Genomic DNA, 21,046 nt, shown 5'->3' with positions numbered 1-21,046 from the left:
GATGACAATGATCCCATCTAGCATTACAAGCTACAAAAATGTAGAACAGCAATACACAAAATTGAAGGAAAGAAGATGAGAAGTGTCCCTTTAAAAGGGAAATTCTCAGCATCCTCATGGTCTGCACTTACCCAAATGCTGTAGATATTGCACTGTCCTCTCATGACCCTTCAAAGGTGAGTTGGCTTTCTTTGACTGATCCACTAATACCTGCAAAGCTTTTAGCAAAACAGAGATGTCAGTTCCACACGAATTATCTTTCAGTTTCAGAAAGTTTCCTCAAACTGTTTCCAAAAGACTTGGGGGGAAGGGGGGGGGGGGGGAGATATTTTTGCCCTCCCCACAATGCCAGCAGAACACAAAATGTATGTTGGGAAGGAACATGCCTGTGCATACCTGCTCACAGGCTTTGTTGCACAAAAAAAAGTCCAGGTAATGGCATATGCCAGGCCCAACATGAATGAACACATGCCAAGCTGACTTAACAAAAAATAAACAATCAGTAGAGACTGACACTATGCAACCATTCACAAATACTGGCTATAAGTTTAAAAATGGATGAATGGGTTCCTGCCAGAAAGGAATTAAGATGCAAACATATGCTTCTATTCACTCCTCAATTCCACTTACCTTTTTCATGCAACCCCTTCTTCTCATATAGTATTATCAGTTCACTGTATTTATGTGCCTTTTTCAACACATGTTCACTCTCTTCAATGTGGCAGTGATTGTTCTCCAAGCGTAGCAATGGTGCCACAAGGGCTACATTTGTCTACAAGGAAGAAGGGGAATTGGGTACTTGATTCACATACTGGGTACACCCCAAGCTTATGGTTAGCAACAAGAGTCAATAGCATAGGAAACAAATATTTGATAGTAAGTCTTCTACTGTGTCCCTGTTGCATGCAATTCCACTTTGATGTCCGGGGGGAACAGAGGGTGGCCAGTGGCCGATACATCAGTATTACTTCCCTCCCTAGGTTGGAGGCCACTTTAAAGGAGCCTAGGGGGAAACCCAAGCAAACACCCTCAGGAGTAAAGATCTCCAATATTCATCTGGTTAGCTGCGGAAGATTTAATTAAATGAAAAATACACTTATTTCTCTCTGCAATCTGAAAGGGCCTTTTCCCACTGAAACTGTGTGTTCTTAATGAAGAAAAAGCCAAAACCAAATTAAGATTTACAGAGAGCTTTTAACTCATGAAGTGATCAAGGGTCAAATCTGAAATGAATTTATTCTTTATCCTAATTCCTCCATCCCAAATCCCCAGTGGATGTTGCATTTTACACACAGACACAGTCCAGGTCAGGCATGGAACTCACATGCAGGTAACACTTCAGCAGCGTGGTGTCAATTATCTGCAGCAGCTTCTTTTTTGATTTGATTGTGGGTGTTCCCTCCATGAGGGGTGAGGTGCTAGATTGGTGGTCTGAGTCATTCAGCTTCTTTACCAGCTGACTTCTTTTCTGCAAAACACAAGATAGGATTAAAAAGAAAGAAAATCCATGTACTTACCTGTCAATATCACTTGAAAGGAAAAGGCAGCTTACCTAAACCACCCTTATGATTTTCATCAGACATGCCCACCACTTCTCTTATTGTGCATCTCAGTATAGATTCAATATGTCAATTACATGACTCAATTACATGACTTGAACAACTGGAAATATAGTTAAAATAGCATTCTTACACCCACTGCCAGACCTTCTCCCAAGCCAAAGCTTAAGAACAAGTATTCTTTGTAGTATGTTCTTGTCAAAAGAAGGGAAACTGCAGTACAGAATTGATAATTACTTACTGCCATTAGAGAGGTAATCTCCAAAACATCAGTTTTACATTTTCAGGCAAGCACACTGTTAATCTACGTTAACTTTTACACTATAAAAGAAGTCAGGTAAGACTTCAAAACTGCCAATGGCCCTTGGTGGTATCCTCCACTAGATGTGACAAGTTAGCTAAAAGAATTCAACATAAATAATTAAGAAAAATAACTATTTTTCTAAATCCAGGAAACCTGAAAACCCACTTTCTAAAGGTTGATGGGTAATGGCACTTACTTGTGTTAGGTAGTCTATGAGTGCTAAGTGTGCCTTCTCAAGCTCAGCCCCAGAGAGCACTGGCAAAGGGTTGGGATACTGCAACTGCTTTCTATAATCAGTAGGAAGCAGATCAGGATACAAACCCATTACGTGTGTAGGATCTAAGCAAAAACACAACCACACACAATCAGTATTTGTGATTCTCACAAAATCTTGCTTTTCAAAATCCTGTATTTTTACAGAATTAGTGATTAGAGTTGTTCAGCTACAAACCTACACTACATAACACTTGTCAGACTGGCAACCAGCTATCCCCATATTACACAACAATGATGGATAAAACAAATGAGTATCAGTTTCATGGAATTTATTAACTCCCATTAGTTTACAAGAATTAGGACTCTTAGAGCTCTTAATCTTTTTCTCTAGACACTAGAGATAAAATTTTCAAAAGCTGCTTGCTTTTTTCAAAACTGAATCTGGCACTCATATCTCCTCAGAAGTCAATGGGTTATAACCCTCTTGAGTCTCCCAATAAACACTAGTGCAGGGATGCAGTCTAAAGTAACTATTCATTCATCCTTTTCTATACTCATAACTCAAAGAATTCCCCATGATTGTTGTTTGCTCTCACTCCAAGACCTCCACGTCTGTCAAACAGGAAATTGAGCACAAGGTCATTGCTTTTTTTTAGCAGTAGATGATGCTGAGACGGCAGGAATTGGAAAGCCTACAGACACCCCTTAGTAATACTTTTGATAGGGCATTAGGGGATTTCAACACCAAAAAGTATCTCTGCATAAGGAAGATGGAAAGATATTCTGAACAAGTGATGTGGATTAGGCTAAAGCCACAAAGGCACTTTTAATAAGGAAAAAGTGCACTCATACAGGAAGTTAGTACAGAAAAGCTATTCCAGGCTATTTCCCCATGTACAAAAGCCTGAATAAATTCATCACCAAGTTAATGACAATGGTGGTTTTCTTCCCCCCCTCCATTCTAAGTCAAATCCAGAAAGACTTACAGTAGCCTCCCCTTTCCAGAACTCCTCAATTCCAGCCCATACCAAGTTACCTGTACCAAGCTTGGCAAAAACTTGCATGGAATCATCAAAACGCTTCTGGCAAAAGAGGTTGAAAGCATACAGGTTCTTAATGTGATGAATTTGTTGCCGCTTCTCGCTATCTGAATCATCCTTCATTTCCTATACAAACACAAAAACTTATGAACATCAAGAGTTCTTGTGCTTAAATACAAGTTAGAGAAATATGGAGCAAACACTGACAGGTCTTGAAATTAAATTTCAGTGAAACCAGTCTGGGATTTTCCCAAGTCTCTTTCAGTCTCTGAAACAGAAATGCTTGCTGAGGACAGGCAGAACTAGTAGTAGCCTGATGCAAAACAGCCAAAGGGGCAAGTGATTGAGGAAGAGAAAGACATTTAATCACATTAGAGCTAGTGACAAATGCTTCAATAGCACCCAAGATCAAAACCTTATGATAGTGGCCAGAGCACTGCCTTCCCCCCTCAGTGTCTGAATGAATAATCTTCCCTCCATCCATGCTTAGGGAAAGAAGAAAGAAACACAGTCAAAGGCTTTCCATTTGCTGAGGCAAGGACCGCCACTGCCTGTGTTTATATCATGCTTAACACAGTGGGGCCCTAACCTAGTTAAAGCCTGAAGGCCAAACATGTCAAATGGACTGATGGATTTATTGCCAATAGGGCATTTCCACATTACTTATTTAAAATAGCAACCAAGTTTGGAGCCCAAACTGCATCTGGAAGATTACTGTAGCAATCTAGATAATAGATACACTGTTGTCTACCCTCATCCTCAGACAACCTGAAACAGTGGCCCAGGATTTAGAACTTTCCTGTCTATGCTACGATGCCTAGTGAAGTTAAGTTGCATATAGACATTTGTTTCTAAATAGGAAGAAATTTCTTCTGGTATAAAATAGCCCAGAAGCTGGAAAGCCACACAAAACCACCTATAATCCTCCTAGGCAAGACAAGTTTCGGTAAGCTTTGCTGCAGGGGCATCGCACTGCAGACAGGCTGACCCCGAGCAACGTGGGCCGAAGCAGGGTAATTTTACCAGGCAGCAAGGCTCCCACAGCAGCCTGCCTCACCCTGCACTGCTCCCAGTCAGCTGGACAGCAAGTGGAAACTGGCAGGGCCGGAAGGCAGACTTGGGGAAGGCTTCAGCATACCAGGCTCCGGGTCTTCCAGTTTTTCAAATTGTCAACCGGGCTGCTCAACTGAACAGCAGGGCAAGGCAAAATGAAGCCAGCACAGACCTGGCTTGACACCCCAGCCACTTAGCTGAGTAGGGGGCAGGTCACAGGTCAGGGGGGCCATGCTACCTGCACTCTGTTCCCACTACACAGGAACTGAGCAGGGGGAGTGACATAACAAAGCTCTTATCTACTTCTCATGCTGGGAATTTTTATGTAAAAAGCAGACAGGGAGCAGCTGGGACTGCTCCTTCTTTCCCCCAACTTCCCTCCAGTTTATGGGGAGGGAGTTTTGGGGGAGGCAGAGCAGCAGCTTCCCACACTTCCCTCTGCACTGGTCTCTGACTGGGTTGACCAAGCTCTCGAGAAGGCACAGGAGCCTCTCCTTTGGCTCCCATGCCTGGTCCCCAGGAGGAGTGAAGCCTGAGGAAAGGGTGCAGACATCTAGTCTCCCATGAGCACTGTAAATCTGGTTGCTCCTGGGTTATTTTTTTCTTGGGGTAGCCATTTTTGTTCTGGGAGAAAAAGCTTGAATGTCTGCACACTTCTGGTTTCAACAGGGAGAATGGCAATTCTCCATGTAGAAATGGAACATCTGTATGTGGCTTAAGTATAAGCACTAACTACTTGGTCGCTTAATTTTGCAGAGAAAAAGAAAAAGGATGGAGATCTCTCGCACAGAAAAGGACAGAAGCAGCAAAATGGGCATGAGGCAACATCTCTGTGCAAAACTAACTGCAAGACATTACTGAACATAACTAAGTAGTTTAGTGATAACTTAAAGGCCCATTTCCTGTCTTTCTCTATGAAATGCTGCATTTGCCATTCAGAAAAGTCCATATGAAGCAGGGAATATGTAATCCTGGTTATACCCTGGCCCAAGAATTATAATTGTAAACTGAATTTGCTTCCCCAAAGACTAAGTTTGACACTTTATTCTAGACACTACAACAATGTAAGGCAAATGAGGGTACACTTTTTTTTTTTATACCACAACATTAAAGAGAGTTGTCCCATTTCCCTGCCAATATACCAGCCTTGATTTAAAGGCTCAAAAGCAGGGGTACTCAACCCCTGGCCTATGGGCCAAATCTGTTCCACAGAACTGATGTCATCTGATCTGCAGTGTCCCATAGGGTCCAGAAATTTGACAGCAAGGAAGCAGTGGCAATTAGTGCCAGGCCACTTCTGCACAGTAGGATCAGACCCAGCTGGACCAGTGCCACATGCCCACAGACCAGATCCAGCCTGCACACTTACCTGTCACCACTCATCTAGCCCACAAAACCAAAAGGTTGGGCACCACTACTGTACGCAGTACACCAAGTCATCTAGATCTGTGGGCAGATGGACCAGGTTCTCTGTCTACTCAGATCAGATATTTCAAGAGACATATTGAGGAATGTAGCCACACCAGAAGTAGCCAGTTTGGCATATTTTTACCATGGCCGTGAAGTTGGAAGATATGTCACCTAGGACCTCTAAAAGGACCTCTGATCTCTCTTAGAAGAATAAATCAGAAAGGATTTAAAAATTCACTGGGTTTAGGGTTACACAAAGAAGAGGGAGTAACCTCTAGTCTTCTATACATACACTATACAGTAGGGTTTTTTGTTGGGGGTTTTTTGTTTTTTTTACTTATTTCTTTTAGTGCAATAGTGCTCAATATTTTGACCCTGCAGGCCAAATGAGTGGCATGGGGCCCATCTGTGGGCTAAACTGGGTGCTAGGGCCCAGTGCTGCCTCCCCTGCATCAAGATTGGGTTTCAGGGGCCACCCAGGCCTACATGTTTCTAGAGCCTGTGGGGAACCCTGCAAGCTGGCTGGCAATGCTGGGGGTAGATCTGTCCCATGGACTGAAGGTTGAGAAACCCTGCTTTAGTTGTATGTCACAGCACCCTGTCCTGCTTTGTTTTAGTGAAGCAAGGATGAAGTTATGATAGCCTTGGAACCCATACAGGCCATAGCATCTTAAGAAGTCTATGGCATTTTCAATGGATGGACTGGTGACCTGCACAACTGCTCAGAATAATCATGGTCATCTAAAAAGAGTCACAAAAATGGTTAAATGGTTTGAGTATAAGGTTTGGAAGCCTTGATTGACCAAAAGTCTACTGAGAAAATACCATGTTCTTTATAAAAGTCTAGGGGAAAAAATCATCATCATAGGAAGATATAGAACCCCAGTCTATAAAATCAGAGAACTGGCAACAAAAGAACTACAGCCAAGAGCCCAGGAGTTGCAACATAGCTAAAGAATTAGCCAAGAGGAAACAGTTTGTGCAAGGCCCACAATAGGGAGGTTAGATATCAGGATAGCAATAGCAGTTGGTAGCAGCAATACCAATCAAAACATCAAAGAGATTCTGCTGTATGCTTCTATACCCAGAAACAGAAATACACTGCATTTCACCCCACCTCCTTGAGAATAGCTACTTACTGCCAATTGTAGAGCCAGTTCAAATTGCTTGTCTTGTAAAAGCTGTTGTATCTGGGTTGCAATGGAGACTGGAATAAGACGCCAAACAAAGTGATTGCTGGCCACATATACAATATTCGTACTACAAACAGAAGAGGAAGAAGAGGCCAGTTACCAAGATGCACCAGTTAAGCATGAGTACTATCCCAGTAGACAGTTTCTCAGAACAGGTTTGATGCAACCTTGTCAGTGCTCACCTCTGACCAAGTGGAGGGCAAATATACTGTACACAAAAAATTACCAGGATAAACTAAATCAAAAAGAATTTAACACTGAGAAATGAGGATGCAAATGTGCTTGGTGTCAAACTGCTGCAGAAGGAAAAAGTACTGCAAAAACATACTAGTATAGTCTACAGAATGCAAGAGAATGGAAGAAAATAGTGTCACCACCTACCCAATAACTGTAAATGCAGCACAGCTTTTTTGGGGAGGGCTGATTATTAGGGCTGTTAACCACAAGCCATCAAGTCTGACTACAAATCTAGAGACAGAGTAATGACAGTACTCCTAACACTGTTTTAGTTCCAGTTTGGCAGGGAACAGTTCATAGAAATTGTCAAAGAGGAAAGAGACAAGGGATATGAATAGAATGAAAAAAAGAAATGCTCTCTTACCCTCCAGAGGTGATGAAGCGTGGTCTCTGCAGTTCGATACTCTGCACCAGCAGTCGTGGTTCAAAGGTACGGATCTCTACGTATCTTGGCAGCACTGCAATGATGTACGGAGGCTGATGTTCTATTTGGGAGATTAAACAAGCAGACTGATATTTCTCCAGTATATGCTGTAACAGGCTATGACTCACAGAATAACTTTTTATGAGAAATTTCTAGTAAATTGTGCCTTTTACCTCCCCCTTAATCCATCACAGAGAATGATACAAGAAATTAAAAATAATTTGTTGGTAGATTACAGGTGTTTCTCTCTTCACCCACCCCACTACATGGCACTCGAAAGCTCACAAAAGCCTCAGCAAGGTTTTACTTCCAGAAACACTTGGCACTTACATTCTGCCTTTCACATGTGAATTTCAAACAACTTTGCAAAGGAGGATTATCTCCATTTTACCATTAAGGAAACGGAAGCAAAACAAAATTGAGAGCAAATAGAAGAAACAGAAATACAACGCATGCAACTCTGCTCAAGACGGACAGAAATGAGGATATACTACTGAGCACTCAGATGTTCTTAATAAGAGAAATTGCAAGACAAAAACAAAAATCTTATACGTTAAGGCTGTTTGCAGATGTTAAAAAAATGTGCTTTAACAGAAGCAGCAAAGTGTAACCTTGACCCGGCTCTGCAGCACCTGTATCTATAAGGTGCTTCAGTGGGGCTTTTTGGCACTTTTATCAATTCAATCAGCTATTAGATAAAAGCACCAAAAAAGCCCTGCTAAAGCACCTGATCTATACAAACACTGGATGAGCCAGATCCAACTAACATGCTGCCTCTTCTGGGCATATGCTGGGCTCTGCGCAGGAGCAGGCCAAGTTTAAAATAAATCACCGTTTTGTTTTGGGGTGGGTTTTTTTTGTTTGTTTGTTTCTAACATCTACAAGCAGCCTAAGACAGTAAAACTTTAGTTTGGTTCCATTCATAAGGGACAGAAAGCTGATCTCTAAAAACCAGTCACCTTTGAATGTCTGATAAGGAAAGGAAAGAAACTGCTGCTAAGTCCTCACCCATAGCTATGGGAATATCTGTCCAATTCAAGGCACACTTCTGGGTACAGACCCCCTCTTCATTAAGAACTACTGTTAGATCATCTTGGCCAACTGCAACTTTTCTGTCTGCTAAAGGGGCAACCAATGGCTCAAGCTGCTTCCCTGTTGGGAACAGTTCTTTGATAGATCCTTTTCCATCCACCTATTAGAAAAAAAGAAAGCAAATAATGAATGCTATGGAATGGGCCTGAACTCCCAATTCTAGATAAAGTAAACAGACAAAAAATCAAAGTCTTAGTATAGTCATTAATAAGACACAAAGATAATTTTGAAGGCTACTATGACATTTCTTATGCCTCAAAAAAATCTTATGAGCACTCCATTTATAAAAAAGTTTTTTCTTCTTACTATGAAGAAGCCTTCCCCTATCAATACTGTCAGCAGCTGATGTTTTTCTTATAAAGACTGCAGTCTGATATCAGTACTGTTGTACTATATAGACATCAAAACACCTAAAGACATTCTACTTTAAAGTAACAAGATTTTTACTTGGTCTCCCCTCTAACACGTAAATTAAGCCTGAGTTGAGTCACAAATTTAGATACTTAAGAGAAACTGTCAAATTGAAACTGCAATTTTGACTTAAGGACTAAAATAATTTTGGTGCCTTTACTGTAGTTCCCCAAACACCATCACAATTTTAAAAAACAGTGTTGAAAAGGCTTTCTGGGTTACTATCACAAAAGATATTTCCATCACAAGCTAGCAATTTATACACACCAGATTTAGACCAACCGCTGCTCAACCAAAACGTGTTTCATCTACAGTTCAGTCACAATAATCTTCAGTGTTACTTGCAACAGTAAAAACATTTTCTCATTTTCTGATAGAGGAGAAGTTAACAGGAATGCAACTTAAAAACTTCCTTCCTCAAAAAACATTCAAAGCAAGTCAAACAGTGCGGGTTTCAATACTTGTTTACCATAAGACCAGGCACCTTCCCGAGACCTGTCAGTGTATTTTCCTTCAAGTGATTACTATCCCCTTACATATTCTGTTCCAATTCCTGTCCTTACCCTGATCAGATAATAATCTCTCTTGAAGCCCACACAAATAGAGTTTTCACACCATGCCATAGACTTGGGCACATCTGGTACACTGAAGTCCCCCTGAAAGGTAAACGGAAAACAAATTATATTGGCTGCTTCAGGACCTAATGAGCTTTTCCTTTGTGTTTTAAATTTGTGGTCAGAAAGTTTAATAGTCCACATTTGACTACTTTAGCATGAGGTATATAACCTTTTCTTCTCTCTTACTCAGTAGGAAGAGACTCCTTTAAGACTGAAGTTCTACACAGAGTAATGTTTATGTACACCTTACATCACAGAATCTCAGGGGAACTTGGAAGGGGCTCTGACGGTCCTCCACCCCAACCACCTGAGGCTGCAGGATGTGCTGATCCTAAACCATCCCAGACAGGTGCCTGTCAAGCCTCTATGCAAAATCACTGGGAGTTTAAGCTTCCTAGAGTAGCTTGTTCCATTGTCCTATCATTCTTAGATGTGATGTACTTTGAGATAGACACACACACACACAAATAATTCTAACATAATATTTAAAGCAGAAAATGGCAGAGTTAAATTCATTTACCCACTGAGATCTTCTTTAGCATCACTCCCAACCTTGGCTGCTCAAGGGAACAGCATCCAGCTAGATTGCCAGAATGCCAATCAAGGCCTAGCTCAACTGTGACTTTCTAGAAGAATTTACCTGGACCAACAGAACTAAAGGACAAGAAGTAGTACAGGCACATTTTGCCTTTATACCACTACTAATGATCTTTAAGAGTGGAGTCAGCCTTTTGGTTCTTGTACCTACTGTTTCCAATTATGCCCTTTCACTTTTAGTTATTTCTTCTTTGTTAAGCTAGCATCAGTGGTAGTTAAGCTATTCAGAAGCATAAGATAGTACTCATTGTGAATTGTACCAGGGATTATATAGCAAATATTGAAGACATTTTCTATCAAGGACTCTTCTACAGTCTAGTTACCGCCACCACAATCTCACCTGTAATTCATGGAATTCCCTGTCCTTCCAGAAATAAAGCTGTAGCTTCTTTCGTACTGCCACACACATTCTCAGCACCTCCTCCCCTGTATCAGAGTGCTATGAAAAAAACCAGCCCAACATGAATCAGTAGTGGTGAAAAAAAACAAGGATGAAGACAACAGGACCATAATCCTCAATTGAGATCACAACTGACAAACTGAAGAGCAAAACAGCAACTGAGCAACTAAGCAAACCTTCATGCTTCCTAGACAGCACTGCAGATCCTTTTCTCCTCTAAAAAGTTTTCATAATAAGAAATGCACTGGGACGAGAGTGCTGAATTCCAGCCAGAGACCAGAAACATTGAATATCAGCATCACAAGGTTCCCCCACTTGCTATTCTTTACAAACCTTATTTTGAGACCACCTGTTATATAAATAGACTGAGCAGATTGTACACAAACCTTTGGCCCAAAGGAACTATCAATTCTAGTGGTCATCTCTGCAATGTATGTAATTGCACCACGTCCTAGAAAAGATTTACCAATCCTTTTCCTGTAGTCCAGCCAACTTTCAAATCAATTACTCAGTTGTGACCCAAGCTATTCAAATTACCCAAATGATTGAAGCTACATTTGAACAGCTCATGAAAAATACCACTTTCCTTTGGCCACTATCCCACCATCTACTTCCACTATTTTTCCCCTGTAGCCCCCACACAGTATTTTTACAAAGGCAGGCAATTCCAAGTCCCAAAGACCCTTCAACCAATAAGATAAGACAACAGAAATACACAATTCTGGTGATGGCTTGCTGTCCCAAGACAGCCTTCCACCATTAAATGATTAAATAAATGAATGGCATCAGTGTAGAGTATGAAGGGGGAGAAGGGGAGGGCAAGCAGCAATCTTAATCAGTTCTGAAAAGCAGTTCCACATGCAGGGAAGCAGACAGCCTATTGTGTGATGCTGCAATCCCTCCCAGTCAGTATTATCTTCAGAGACAAGGACAGATAAACAGAAAACACCAGCATTAGCCAGGACCTTGAAAGCAAGGACAAGCTACTTTATGGGGAAGGAAGAGGGGCAAAAATGGAGTGATACAAAGAAAGGGTGATAACCATAACAATGACAAAAAATAACATGTTTAATGGCTATGCTTTCTATTTCAACAAGTTAGAAAAGCTTTTTGACAAGAGACATCATGTTCCAGCAAGTTCAACATCCACATGCAAAAACAAACACTAATAATGAACTCTACAAAACCTTATATTTTTTTTATGAGATTGGGTGTTATATTTAAACCTAGGAGTTAAATACCAGAAAATATTTATGCTTGCCTACAGAGGCCAAGATCCCTATGTAGAATAAATCTGCACACTAGAAAATACCAACTTCAGTCTCTTCTGCCTGGGATGAGGAGGGTGGACAGAAATTACACCGGTAAAGTGATGAACTGACTTAGGGGGGAAAAAGAGCACTTTTGAGAAGACCGTAGGCATACAGATGAAGAACCTTATTCTTATGGAACACTGTACAGGCTTGATCTGCCATCAACCAATTCCCAGAGGCTTACTGTATCAACAGTTTTGAAAAAAAACTTGTGGTAGGAAAATTCAGACAATAGATGGAATGGAAGTTCCATTCCCTGATTAAACACTACATGAGTCAGAATGGGGAACTGAAGAAAGCTCTCAAATAAAAAAAACCCTTTAATATTTTCATCCCACAATAATAGAAATTTAATTTTTAGAATTGTACTCTGTTATGAAGTGCAAGAAGCCAAGGTCACATTTTAAAACCTACTGCCTATGACTCTTATATCCCTGGTTAGGCACATGGAAGGGAAGCCTGATTTTCAGAAACGCTCAACCGTGAATATCTGTCATGGAGAAAATGTTCACAGAATATAAAATACAGCACAGCTCACTTTAATTTCACATGCAAAATCCTCCAAGCAATATGAAAGATAGTCCTCATTACAAAGCTGATCAAACATCTGTAACAGTAGCTGCCTGCATTTACCTGTAGGTCACAAGTGAAGAGAGATGCACCTTTTGCCTTAGAGACTGCAGTGATTTGTTGAAACGTCAACAGGTCGTGGACATAAATGTTATTTTCTGTTTTAAACAGAAGCAGAAATATTTTTACTAAGTTCATTTCTATTTCAGACAAACTATCACAGAAGACATTACAAATATAAACAAACAGCTTTACAAAGCAAATGAGAACTCGCTAGCAAAACTAAGGATTGCAGGATAGAAGGGGATATTTTTCAGGCAATCTGAAAAAAAAAGTGAGGCACAAATACAAGATGGCCACCTGATTGCATAAGCTCAGCTGCTGAAGAGAAGACTCTCGCACCACTTGTGACAGGATTGCATGAAGGAGCTGAAAACAAGTGCTAATTAGACAAAGAAAGTGGGAGAGAAACAGGAAGGCAGTGCAAATCAGAGTGTGTTCATGACAGAAACTCCTATAAATGCAAGCCATTTTGAACTAGCTCGAAGTTAGCAGACAGTGAAAAGTCAAAGGTTGGGTGTGTTATGGTCAAGATTTTGTACGCACGAGGACGCAGGCAGCAGCATTCTACACATGCTGGGGTCTGGAGAGCTGGGGCTTGGAGATCATAAAGAAGGGAGTTGCAACGTAAGTAAAAAAAGACACAGGAAGATAATAGGGTTAAATAAGCATAATAATGCCAAGCAAACTTAGAGCTTTCTCATGGTGGTAAACCAAGTCATCTACCTATCAATCCAAGCTGGTGTTACAAGTTGAGAGCAAGTTCCCCCCACCCTAGCGTACTTTGGACAAAGATATTGTAAAAAAGGATTGTTCAGTTTTGAAGTCAAAATCAATGAACCTTCACATACAGCACTAAGACGACTCAGTCGTGCATAAGTTACCCAACTGTCAGTGCTGTTTCCCCAAGTATCTTCGGCTGCTTAACAACAGAAAAGCTGCCTTTTAACCTATGCTGCACAATGCTCCCCATGACAAGTCAGAGGCCTGAATGCCAGAATCAATGGCTTTTCAACAATCAGACCATAATACAGGGGTGCAGAGGGGAACCCACTAGCCCAGAAGGGTGGAAGACGGTTTTACGCATGTGCCAAGGCTGATTCAAGTGTGAATTTTTCAGTTTTCTTACAAACACAATGCTGGATTTATATACAAGGGGCTGGGAAGGCCATGCTTGGCCAACTACACACACACACACACACACACACACACACACACACACACACACACTTCACGTAGTATTAACATTTTCTTCACTTACCTAACAAACTGATGAGAATTTTAAATTGGGAAACAACATGAATCTGAAAGACAGAATCTGTTTAAAGCAACTCCTTTACAAGCCAAATACACATATACTCACACACAAGCGCACATGCATACCCTCTGCTCCACCGGCCTTAAAAAGATGCAATTAGTCTAGGCAAATTGTTTGATATTCATTCTTTTTTAAGGGTAAAAAAAATAGAGATGAGGCTGCAGATTTTTTTTATGGAATATTCCTATATCTGCTGTGCAACCCTTCACCTACACCCAAGAAGCACCAGAAGACTAGTGTTTATAACCCACCCTGTCAAGGAAGCTCATGGATCCCTATGACAGGGGTCAATCATGTTTTAGTATCTTACCAACAGAAGGATGCACGTAACTACAAGATCATTTGCAACAAAAAGGTGGTGCTCTTCTGTGTAGTGATATAAGCAGTATGCTAACAGCTATGAAAAATTTAAATAGTCATAAAAAGTACATAACTACTACTTCTATACTAGCCTGTACTGGGAGGAACAACATGCATACTTTCATTGCATCTTTCATTCATGGTTCTCAACTGCTAATGCTTTTATCCATACCAGCAACATATTATTATTTTGCAAATGCATCAAAGTGACTGAACAATTTGTTAGCCATCACAGTGCTTTACTAGCAGTTGGAAAGGCTCCTGGCTTTGCCAACTCCCAGCTAACCAAGAGCTTAAACTCTCTTATACTGTAGGAAAAGGCTGAGGCAAGCTCATGGCTGGTCCTCTCTCCGCCACTCCCAGCAACTTTTCTTCTTTAAAAAAAAAAAAACCCTCAAGGGATTTCAGATGAGCATATTTCACTTCAAACCCTCTCAGCTGAAACCACTGGAAACTTCCCTCCCAGTACCAAGAACTGCTGTTTCATACCTGTTGAATTCTTTTTGAGAAGTTCTTGTTGGACTTCTCTAGTGTCACTTCAAACCTGTTGCAACCTACCAAGAAGAGGTTAGAGATCAAACAAAATCATACATGCCTTTTTAGGGCAAGAGTTTACAAAGTAATACATCAATCTCATAGAGTTTTAGTAATGAACAAACTAGACAGCTAATACCAGAAAAATTACTAAAGAAGTATATGCCTTTCTTTTACTTAACACTTAGGAGACCTGAGAGTTTCATATATATCCAGGTGATTAAGTCTGAGCGTAGTCAAAATTCATGAATATCCCACGATTAGCAAAATCATTGCCCTTTATACTCAAATCATGATAAAATTTACTATTTTAAAATCCCAAGATATGAAAACAACCATCAAGCACTTTTTATCCACACCAATTACCAGCAACTCAAATCTCTAGGGGACACATTACTGCAAAAAGGACAAAGAATAAAACACTTCACTACAAGGGTTTAAAAGGAGTTTTATGGATACAAACTTACAGCCACTTTCTGATGACATTCTCTCTCCTGGTATTGATGCAAAAAAGGGGGAGAAATTTACCAAGTCAGACAAGCACTAACAACTCACATCTAGCACAATGTGATTGGAACAGACTGCCTATAGCATGGGCAGAGCAACCTGAATTCAGAATTAGACATCCAACTGACTATAAAGAAGCAGTATCCTTCTAAGAGCTGAGAGTAGACATCCCAAGCCCTTTTGTTTAGTTCTTTGCAAAGCAAAACTGAACTAGGCTGAAGTGTTTAACTCTGAACACTGCCATGTAATTCGTAGATAATGTGAAATGTAGATGTTAAATTTGAGTAATATTACATCTGATAAAACATCCTGAACAAGCTACGGCAGTAGTTCTCAATTTTTTCAGGGCAATTTTCAGTGGTTCTCAACCAGGCGCCGCTGCTACCAGGAAAACTGCCCTGTGCAACTGCTGCACAGCTAGACTGGGAAGGGCTGTGGCCTGTACTCATGGTCCTACGGCATTAGGGTTCTCCGATAAGCCTAGCACAGACACAAGAGCTGCTCGTGCTGCCATCTGACCTGTCATCTCATGTCCCTGAAACAGACAGGCACACAACAGATGGAATTATTCCATGACCCTCAGACCAGAAAGAGTTGCAGCCGGAGTCAGCTCTCCTGCCTGCTTTAGGTTATCAAAGAACCTTAATGCAGGAGGAGCTCATGTACATCGGAGCCCTGTACATGAATCTGGCAGTCATGGCAATAGCACCTGCAGAACAGCACTCTCATTGAGAACTACTAGACTAAGGCCACCTGTTACCAATTCCCCGAAAGACAGAAAATGAAGTTCTTACTTAGTGTCCAGTAGTAAGATTCTGAACTGTTAGCTTTTGACAAATACTGACAAAATTAGTAGGCCTTCCTTTAATTCTGTTGTCCCTTTTCTACTTTGCCAATCTAATCCATTCATAACATGGAAAACGTATTGATCTGACTACTGATCACCAACAGACTATATAGACTCTGTTTGAGCTATACACAGGTGGTATTGTATTTATGTACGTATTACACTAATTTACTGTAAATTCAAATACGGGGAAAGGCATTATAGCTCAAGTATTAGATGATGTAATACTGGAAGAAATTCTGAGAAAGGGTCATTTTTTAAGTAAACATGAAGCTGTAGATGTCTCTTCCTTTTACATTTCTGTTACAGTACAGTCACACACCTATTCATTATGCTTCTATCAGTTAATACTAAAAGAATAAGACACCAGCATAATAAAACCAAGTGTTTAAGAAGAAAAACTGCACAATGTTATTTTGTTACTCACCTATATCCTTTCTGATCCTATAAAGAAGGAGATGTCCTTGCTTGGTGCCAACAAGAAGCCATTCCTCTACAAGAGAAGAAAAATCTTATCACTGACAGTGGGGTGGGATAAAACAAGTTTGTTTAATTATAAAGCCTTTGTCAAAGGTGAAAAAAACATAACAGTCCTGATTCTACTCAGGGAACTGTGCATGGCTCTTCAAATACTTTTGGGCAGAACTGTGGAAATATGTAGTAAGTTTCATTGTGAGAAACATTTCCAAGAATCAGGAAGCAAGTATGAAAATATGATCATGATATAGATAGCCACTTGCTCACAATCAGGGATCCTTGTTTTCAGTTTAAAAATTGCAAATTCTCTGATAAAAAGCAACCCTGATATGCCAGTGCCCTGCCCATGCCATTGCCCCTCACCCACAGCCCCACCGAGGCCTGTTGGTGCCCCTCACTCCCCACCCACTGCCCCCCAGGTCCTCCAGCCCTGCCAAAGGGGGGCCCCAGCTGCCAGGTCTATGGGGCCAGGGACCCAGGTCTGCAGCCCCCTGCAGCAGCACTGCAACTCTGGCTGCTGCCTGTGAGAGGCAGCAGGAGCAGAGCGCAGAGCCCAGCTCCCACTCCCCCATGAGCAGTACTGGTGGAGTGGAGCCTGTGGGGTTGTGGATGCAGCCTGCCCCTAGGGGCTCAGGCTCCTCGCCCTGCAGCCCTCCCACAGGGCCTCAAAAGTCCAGCAGACAGGATTCAGCAAAGCAGGACAAAACGGAGCTGGGAAGCTCAATACCATCACTGGGAGCTCCGTGCCACCCTGGCAAGGCGCCCCCTGCCCACCCGGCAGCAGCAAAGAGCACAACTCAGCACTACCACCCCCACTGCTACCAGGCAGGCAGGGAGCACTTTGCCATGGTGGTGCAGGATTCACAGCAACAGCATCAAGCTTCCTCACCCTGCTCTGCCCTGCTACACCAGGTCCCACCCACTGGATTGCAGAAGCCCAGGGAGGAGGGCAGCAGGGCAGAGAGCCCTGAGCCCGCAACAGGAGCCTGCACCCGCCCCTCACACAAGTCTGTGGGCATGTGCCCCCCCCATGTCCCCCATCTGGAAGTGCACACAGTAGCAGGAAGCCAGTCCCCTTCCTTCCCCCCACAAATGAGTCACCCATGGCTCCATCCCACTCCCTGGCCAGGACCCTGCAGTCGTGCATTTCAGCCCTGGACCCCAAGCTCCACGCACTGCCCAGGCTGGCCAGCACCCCTAGCCCTGCCCAGCTTCCTCCCTCAGGGGGCTCAATTCCCAGGTCTCCCCTCACCAGACTTACCCATGGGGAGCTGCTCTCCAGGCTGCCTGGCAGCCACGTGTATATAAACATGCGCACATGCACATGGTGATCACCCTCTTTCTGCTCCCCCCAGCCCCTTGCCGGCTGAAACTCTGACAGCCTGCAAGGGGAACCCCACCATTTCCTGTGTTTTTCTCTTCAAAATGAGAAAAATCCAGGTTTTATTGCATTTTTCTGTCATGAACAGAAAACCCAGATCCCTGTTCATAATGAAGTAAAAGCACAAAAGCTCTGCATCCTTCATATCAATGCACATCATCTGTGTTTAACTATTTTTCGAGCACTAGAGGAAGATTTTGGTGATGTTTAACCACTATATCAGATGGTACAAGGAGAAAAAGTCAGAAGACAAATATAGATTCAAAGTTGAATTTCTCAACTGTAGAAAACAGTTGTCAAACATATCTGAGATGAGACTTCATGAACTATTCAGTTATAAGATCATAGAAAAACAGGACTGGAAGAGACCTCAAGAGGTCATCTTCAGTCCAGAGGTAGCCAACCTGCAGCAAGCACATGTGCCATAGGCAGCACAGGCAGTCTGTGTGGCACATAGAAACCCAGCAGTAGAAAACTTGGGCGCAAAGCAGAAAACAGAAAATCACAGAGCAGGAAGTAGAAAGCAGACTCACAAATTGGGTAGGGGCACAGGACAGGGAACAGAAAGCAAAGCAGCCAACTGGGCAGAGGAAGGGATACAAGTGGCACTCTGGGAGGGCACTGGGCTCATTTGTGGCACCTTCCTAAAAGGTTGGCTCCCACTACCTAAGTTAAATCCTCTACCAAGGGCAGAATCATCCCTGTTTGAGCCAACACAAGCAAACATCTGTGTAGCTTGTACTTAAAAGACTTCCACTGACAGAGGTAATTACACTTCTTTTAGCAAACTGGTCCAGTGCTTAACCAACTTTGTCATCAGGCAGTTCTTCCTGACATTAATCTTAATTGTTATAATTTAGACCCATTACTTCTTGCCCAGTCCCCAATGGATGCAAAGAGCAACTAATCTTCATTCTCTTTATAAGCAACAGGGGTTTTTTTATATTTGAAGACTTCTTAAATCCCTCTCCCCATCTTGACTCATAAATAGTACAAATTCTCTCTCATATCACATTTTCAATGCCTCTAATTCTTTTTATTGCTTTCCCCTGCAGTCTACCACAATTTATCCATTCTCAGTATAGTGCCCAAAACCATGCAGTACTCCTAGTAAGACCTCACCAGTGCTGAAGACGGTAAAAGAATCATTTCACATCTTGCATACAACACTTCTTAGCAGCTTATTTTTGGAACAATATGACAGTATTGATACATGTTCAGTCTACTTTAACCCTTGGATCTTTTCTGCTGTACAGCAGCCCAGCCAGGTATTCCCTATGCAGTGTATGTGCATTTGATTCTTCCTTAAGTGCAGTATTTCACACTATTTGGGTTGGTCTAATAAAAGATATCAAATTCACCCAAGGAACCTGATTTTGGACAAGTTTTCCAATTTAGTACAGTCATTCTGAACCACAATCTCATCCTCTAAAGTGTTGCAAAGCCAACCAGTTGGTGTCATTTGGAGTCTGTACACTCAATTTCACCCCCAAGTCACTAGTGAAGGATATTAAACAGTACCAGCTCCAGCACAAACCCCTGGGTGGGGGGCGTCTGACATACTGATACCTCTTCCGGATTCAACACTGAGTCACTGCTGGCTACTCATAAGGCATGATCATTCAGCAATGTGCTCACCCTATGGTAGTTTTATATAGATGTTATTTATTTAGCTTACTTTTGAGAATGTCGTGGGAGACAGTGTCAAAAGCCCTACTTCAAGCTGAGGCATTTAAAAAAATACCCCCCCATCCACAAGGCTCACTTGCCTACTGTCGTATCTGAAGGGATTACATTAGCTGTACCAAAACAGTATTTAACTTGCCGATAACCCCAAAAGTAGAATTTAAAAGCAGGACTTTTGCAGAGGCTGCGACTGGTCTCAGGAGCTTTGGACGGGCTGGAATCTACTAGCAAGTCCGCAAAGCGTGGTTCCTCCAGGAAATCTATGTAAGCTTTACATTTCCACAGGCCCTCAGCTAGAAACCCCAGTTTATAATAGCAGAAACTTTTAGCGAGTGGCCAAATTCATCCCTTCCCAACACCACAAGCAGGTCACGCTTTTGTATGGCCTCCCTACTGTGGAGAGGGGTCATAAGGCTAGAACTAGACCTCATCTCCAGCACTGCCTTCCTTCAAAATAAAAACAAAACAAAACATAGCTATGACTTCAATGAAGAGATGAGCAACTTTGTTCTGGAGCAAAGCATTTCAGGATTCACGTTCCCTCTGCTCCACCATGCGGGACGCGGTCACAACCACCTCCCTGCTGACTGGAAGACCCTCCGCTCCCGCGCTGCGGCCCACTGGGCTGCACGGCGCGTGTTCGGCCTGGCGGCAGAGCACTCCCAGCCCCCCTTTAAAGCTTCGACAGGCCTGGGGGGTCCCGACCCGACCCGTCGGCAGCCCCGGGGCGGGGAAGCGCCCCCAGGCCGAGCTCGGGGACCGGCGCCGCGCCGCGCTCACCCCAGGCCGCCAGGCAGTCGATTTGCAGCGGCAGCTTCTCCAGGATCGGCACCGGCTCGAAGGCGTCGTGCATGGCGGCGGGGGGGGGCGGGACACGGGGCCCTGCCCGCTCCCAGCAAGAGCCCCAGGTGGGGTGGAGGGGGCCGGCGGGAGCGCGCAGCCCCAAGCACCCGCATCCGGGCCCTTCCCGGCAGCCCCCGCGGCCCACACGCCCCGGCTCCGCTTCCGCGCCCAGGCCCCGCCCACCCTGCCCTCAGGGCTGGAGGGGGCGGGGAGCAGGAGCGCCCCCGTCCCGGCCGCCCAGGAGTGACGTCACTGCGAGCAGCCCCGCCCTCCGCGCGCTGGGTTGCGGTGCGGCCGCCGCCTGGCAGCGACTGGGGCAAAGCCGGAAGTGTCGTGATGCCCCTTTGTAAGTCACCCGCCGTGGCCTGCCGGCAGTGCCCACTAGTCGCCACCTCTCCTATGCTGCTAACTCATGGTTTTTGGCATTGTTCTCAAAGTCTGCGCTTCGGGAACGTGAAAACCTTAGCTCTTTCATGTATATGTACGTGTATCCATACACGCATATATATATATATATATATATACACGCATGCATACACACACACACACACACACACACATATAAATAAAAGAAAGCTAAGTTTTTCACATTCCCAA

The 21,046-nt window shown here is 43.1% G+C and overlaps 1 protein-coding gene across 5 annotated transcripts in view; it reads right to left on the bottom strand.

Annotated features, from left to right (window-relative positions):
- VPS39 (VPS39 subunit of HOPS complex) overlaps nt 1-20,599 on the bottom strand; it is a 43,481-nt gene extending 22,882 nt beyond the window's left edge. The window contains exons 1-17 of one of the 5 annotated variants that reach the window (XM_059722954.1): nt 20,387-20,599; nt 16,490-16,555; nt 15,176-15,202; nt 14,664-14,728; nt 13,758-13,800; nt 13,043-13,093; nt 12,500-12,594; nt 10,494-10,592; nt 9,503-9,595; nt 8,445-8,628; nt 7,377-7,497; nt 6,722-6,842; nt 3,116-3,245; nt 2,060-2,202; nt 1,325-1,468; nt 631-772; nt 132-218 (exon numbers count right to left, since the gene is read on the bottom strand). In XM_059722954.1, coding sequence (XP_059578937.1) covers nt 132-218; nt 631-772; nt 1,325-1,468; nt 2,060-2,202; nt 3,116-3,245; nt 6,722-6,842; nt 7,377-7,497; nt 8,445-8,628; nt 9,503-9,595; nt 10,494-10,592; nt 12,500-12,594; nt 13,043-13,093; nt 13,758-13,800; nt 14,664-14,728; nt 15,176-15,202; nt 16,490-16,555; nt 20,387-20,459 — 1,684 coding nt within the window. In that variant the 5' untranslated portion in view covers nt 20,460-20,599. The remainder of the gene's footprint in view (nt 1-131; nt 219-630; nt 773-1,324; nt 1,469-2,059; nt 2,203-3,115; nt 3,246-6,721; nt 6,843-7,376; nt 7,498-8,444; nt 8,629-9,502; nt 9,596-10,493; nt 10,593-12,499; nt 12,595-13,042; nt 13,094-13,757; nt 13,801-14,663; nt 14,729-15,175; nt 15,203-16,489; nt 16,556-20,386) is intronic. The other 4 variants (XM_059722952.1, XM_014595511.3, XM_059722953.1 and 1 more) reach the window with 4 other exon arrangements.
- Between the last annotated feature and the right edge of the window lie 447 nt (nt 20,600-21,046).

The sequence above is a fragment of the Alligator mississippiensis genome, chromosome 2 (genome assembly GCF_030867095.1).
Source record: "Alligator mississippiensis isolate rAllMis1 chromosome 2, rAllMis1, whole genome shotgun sequence".
NCBI lineage: Eukaryota > Metazoa > Chordata > Crocodylia > Alligatoridae > Alligator > Alligator mississippiensis.
Note: the sequence above shows the minus strand (reverse complement) of the source record. Positions and strands in the feature narration are given on the sequence as shown.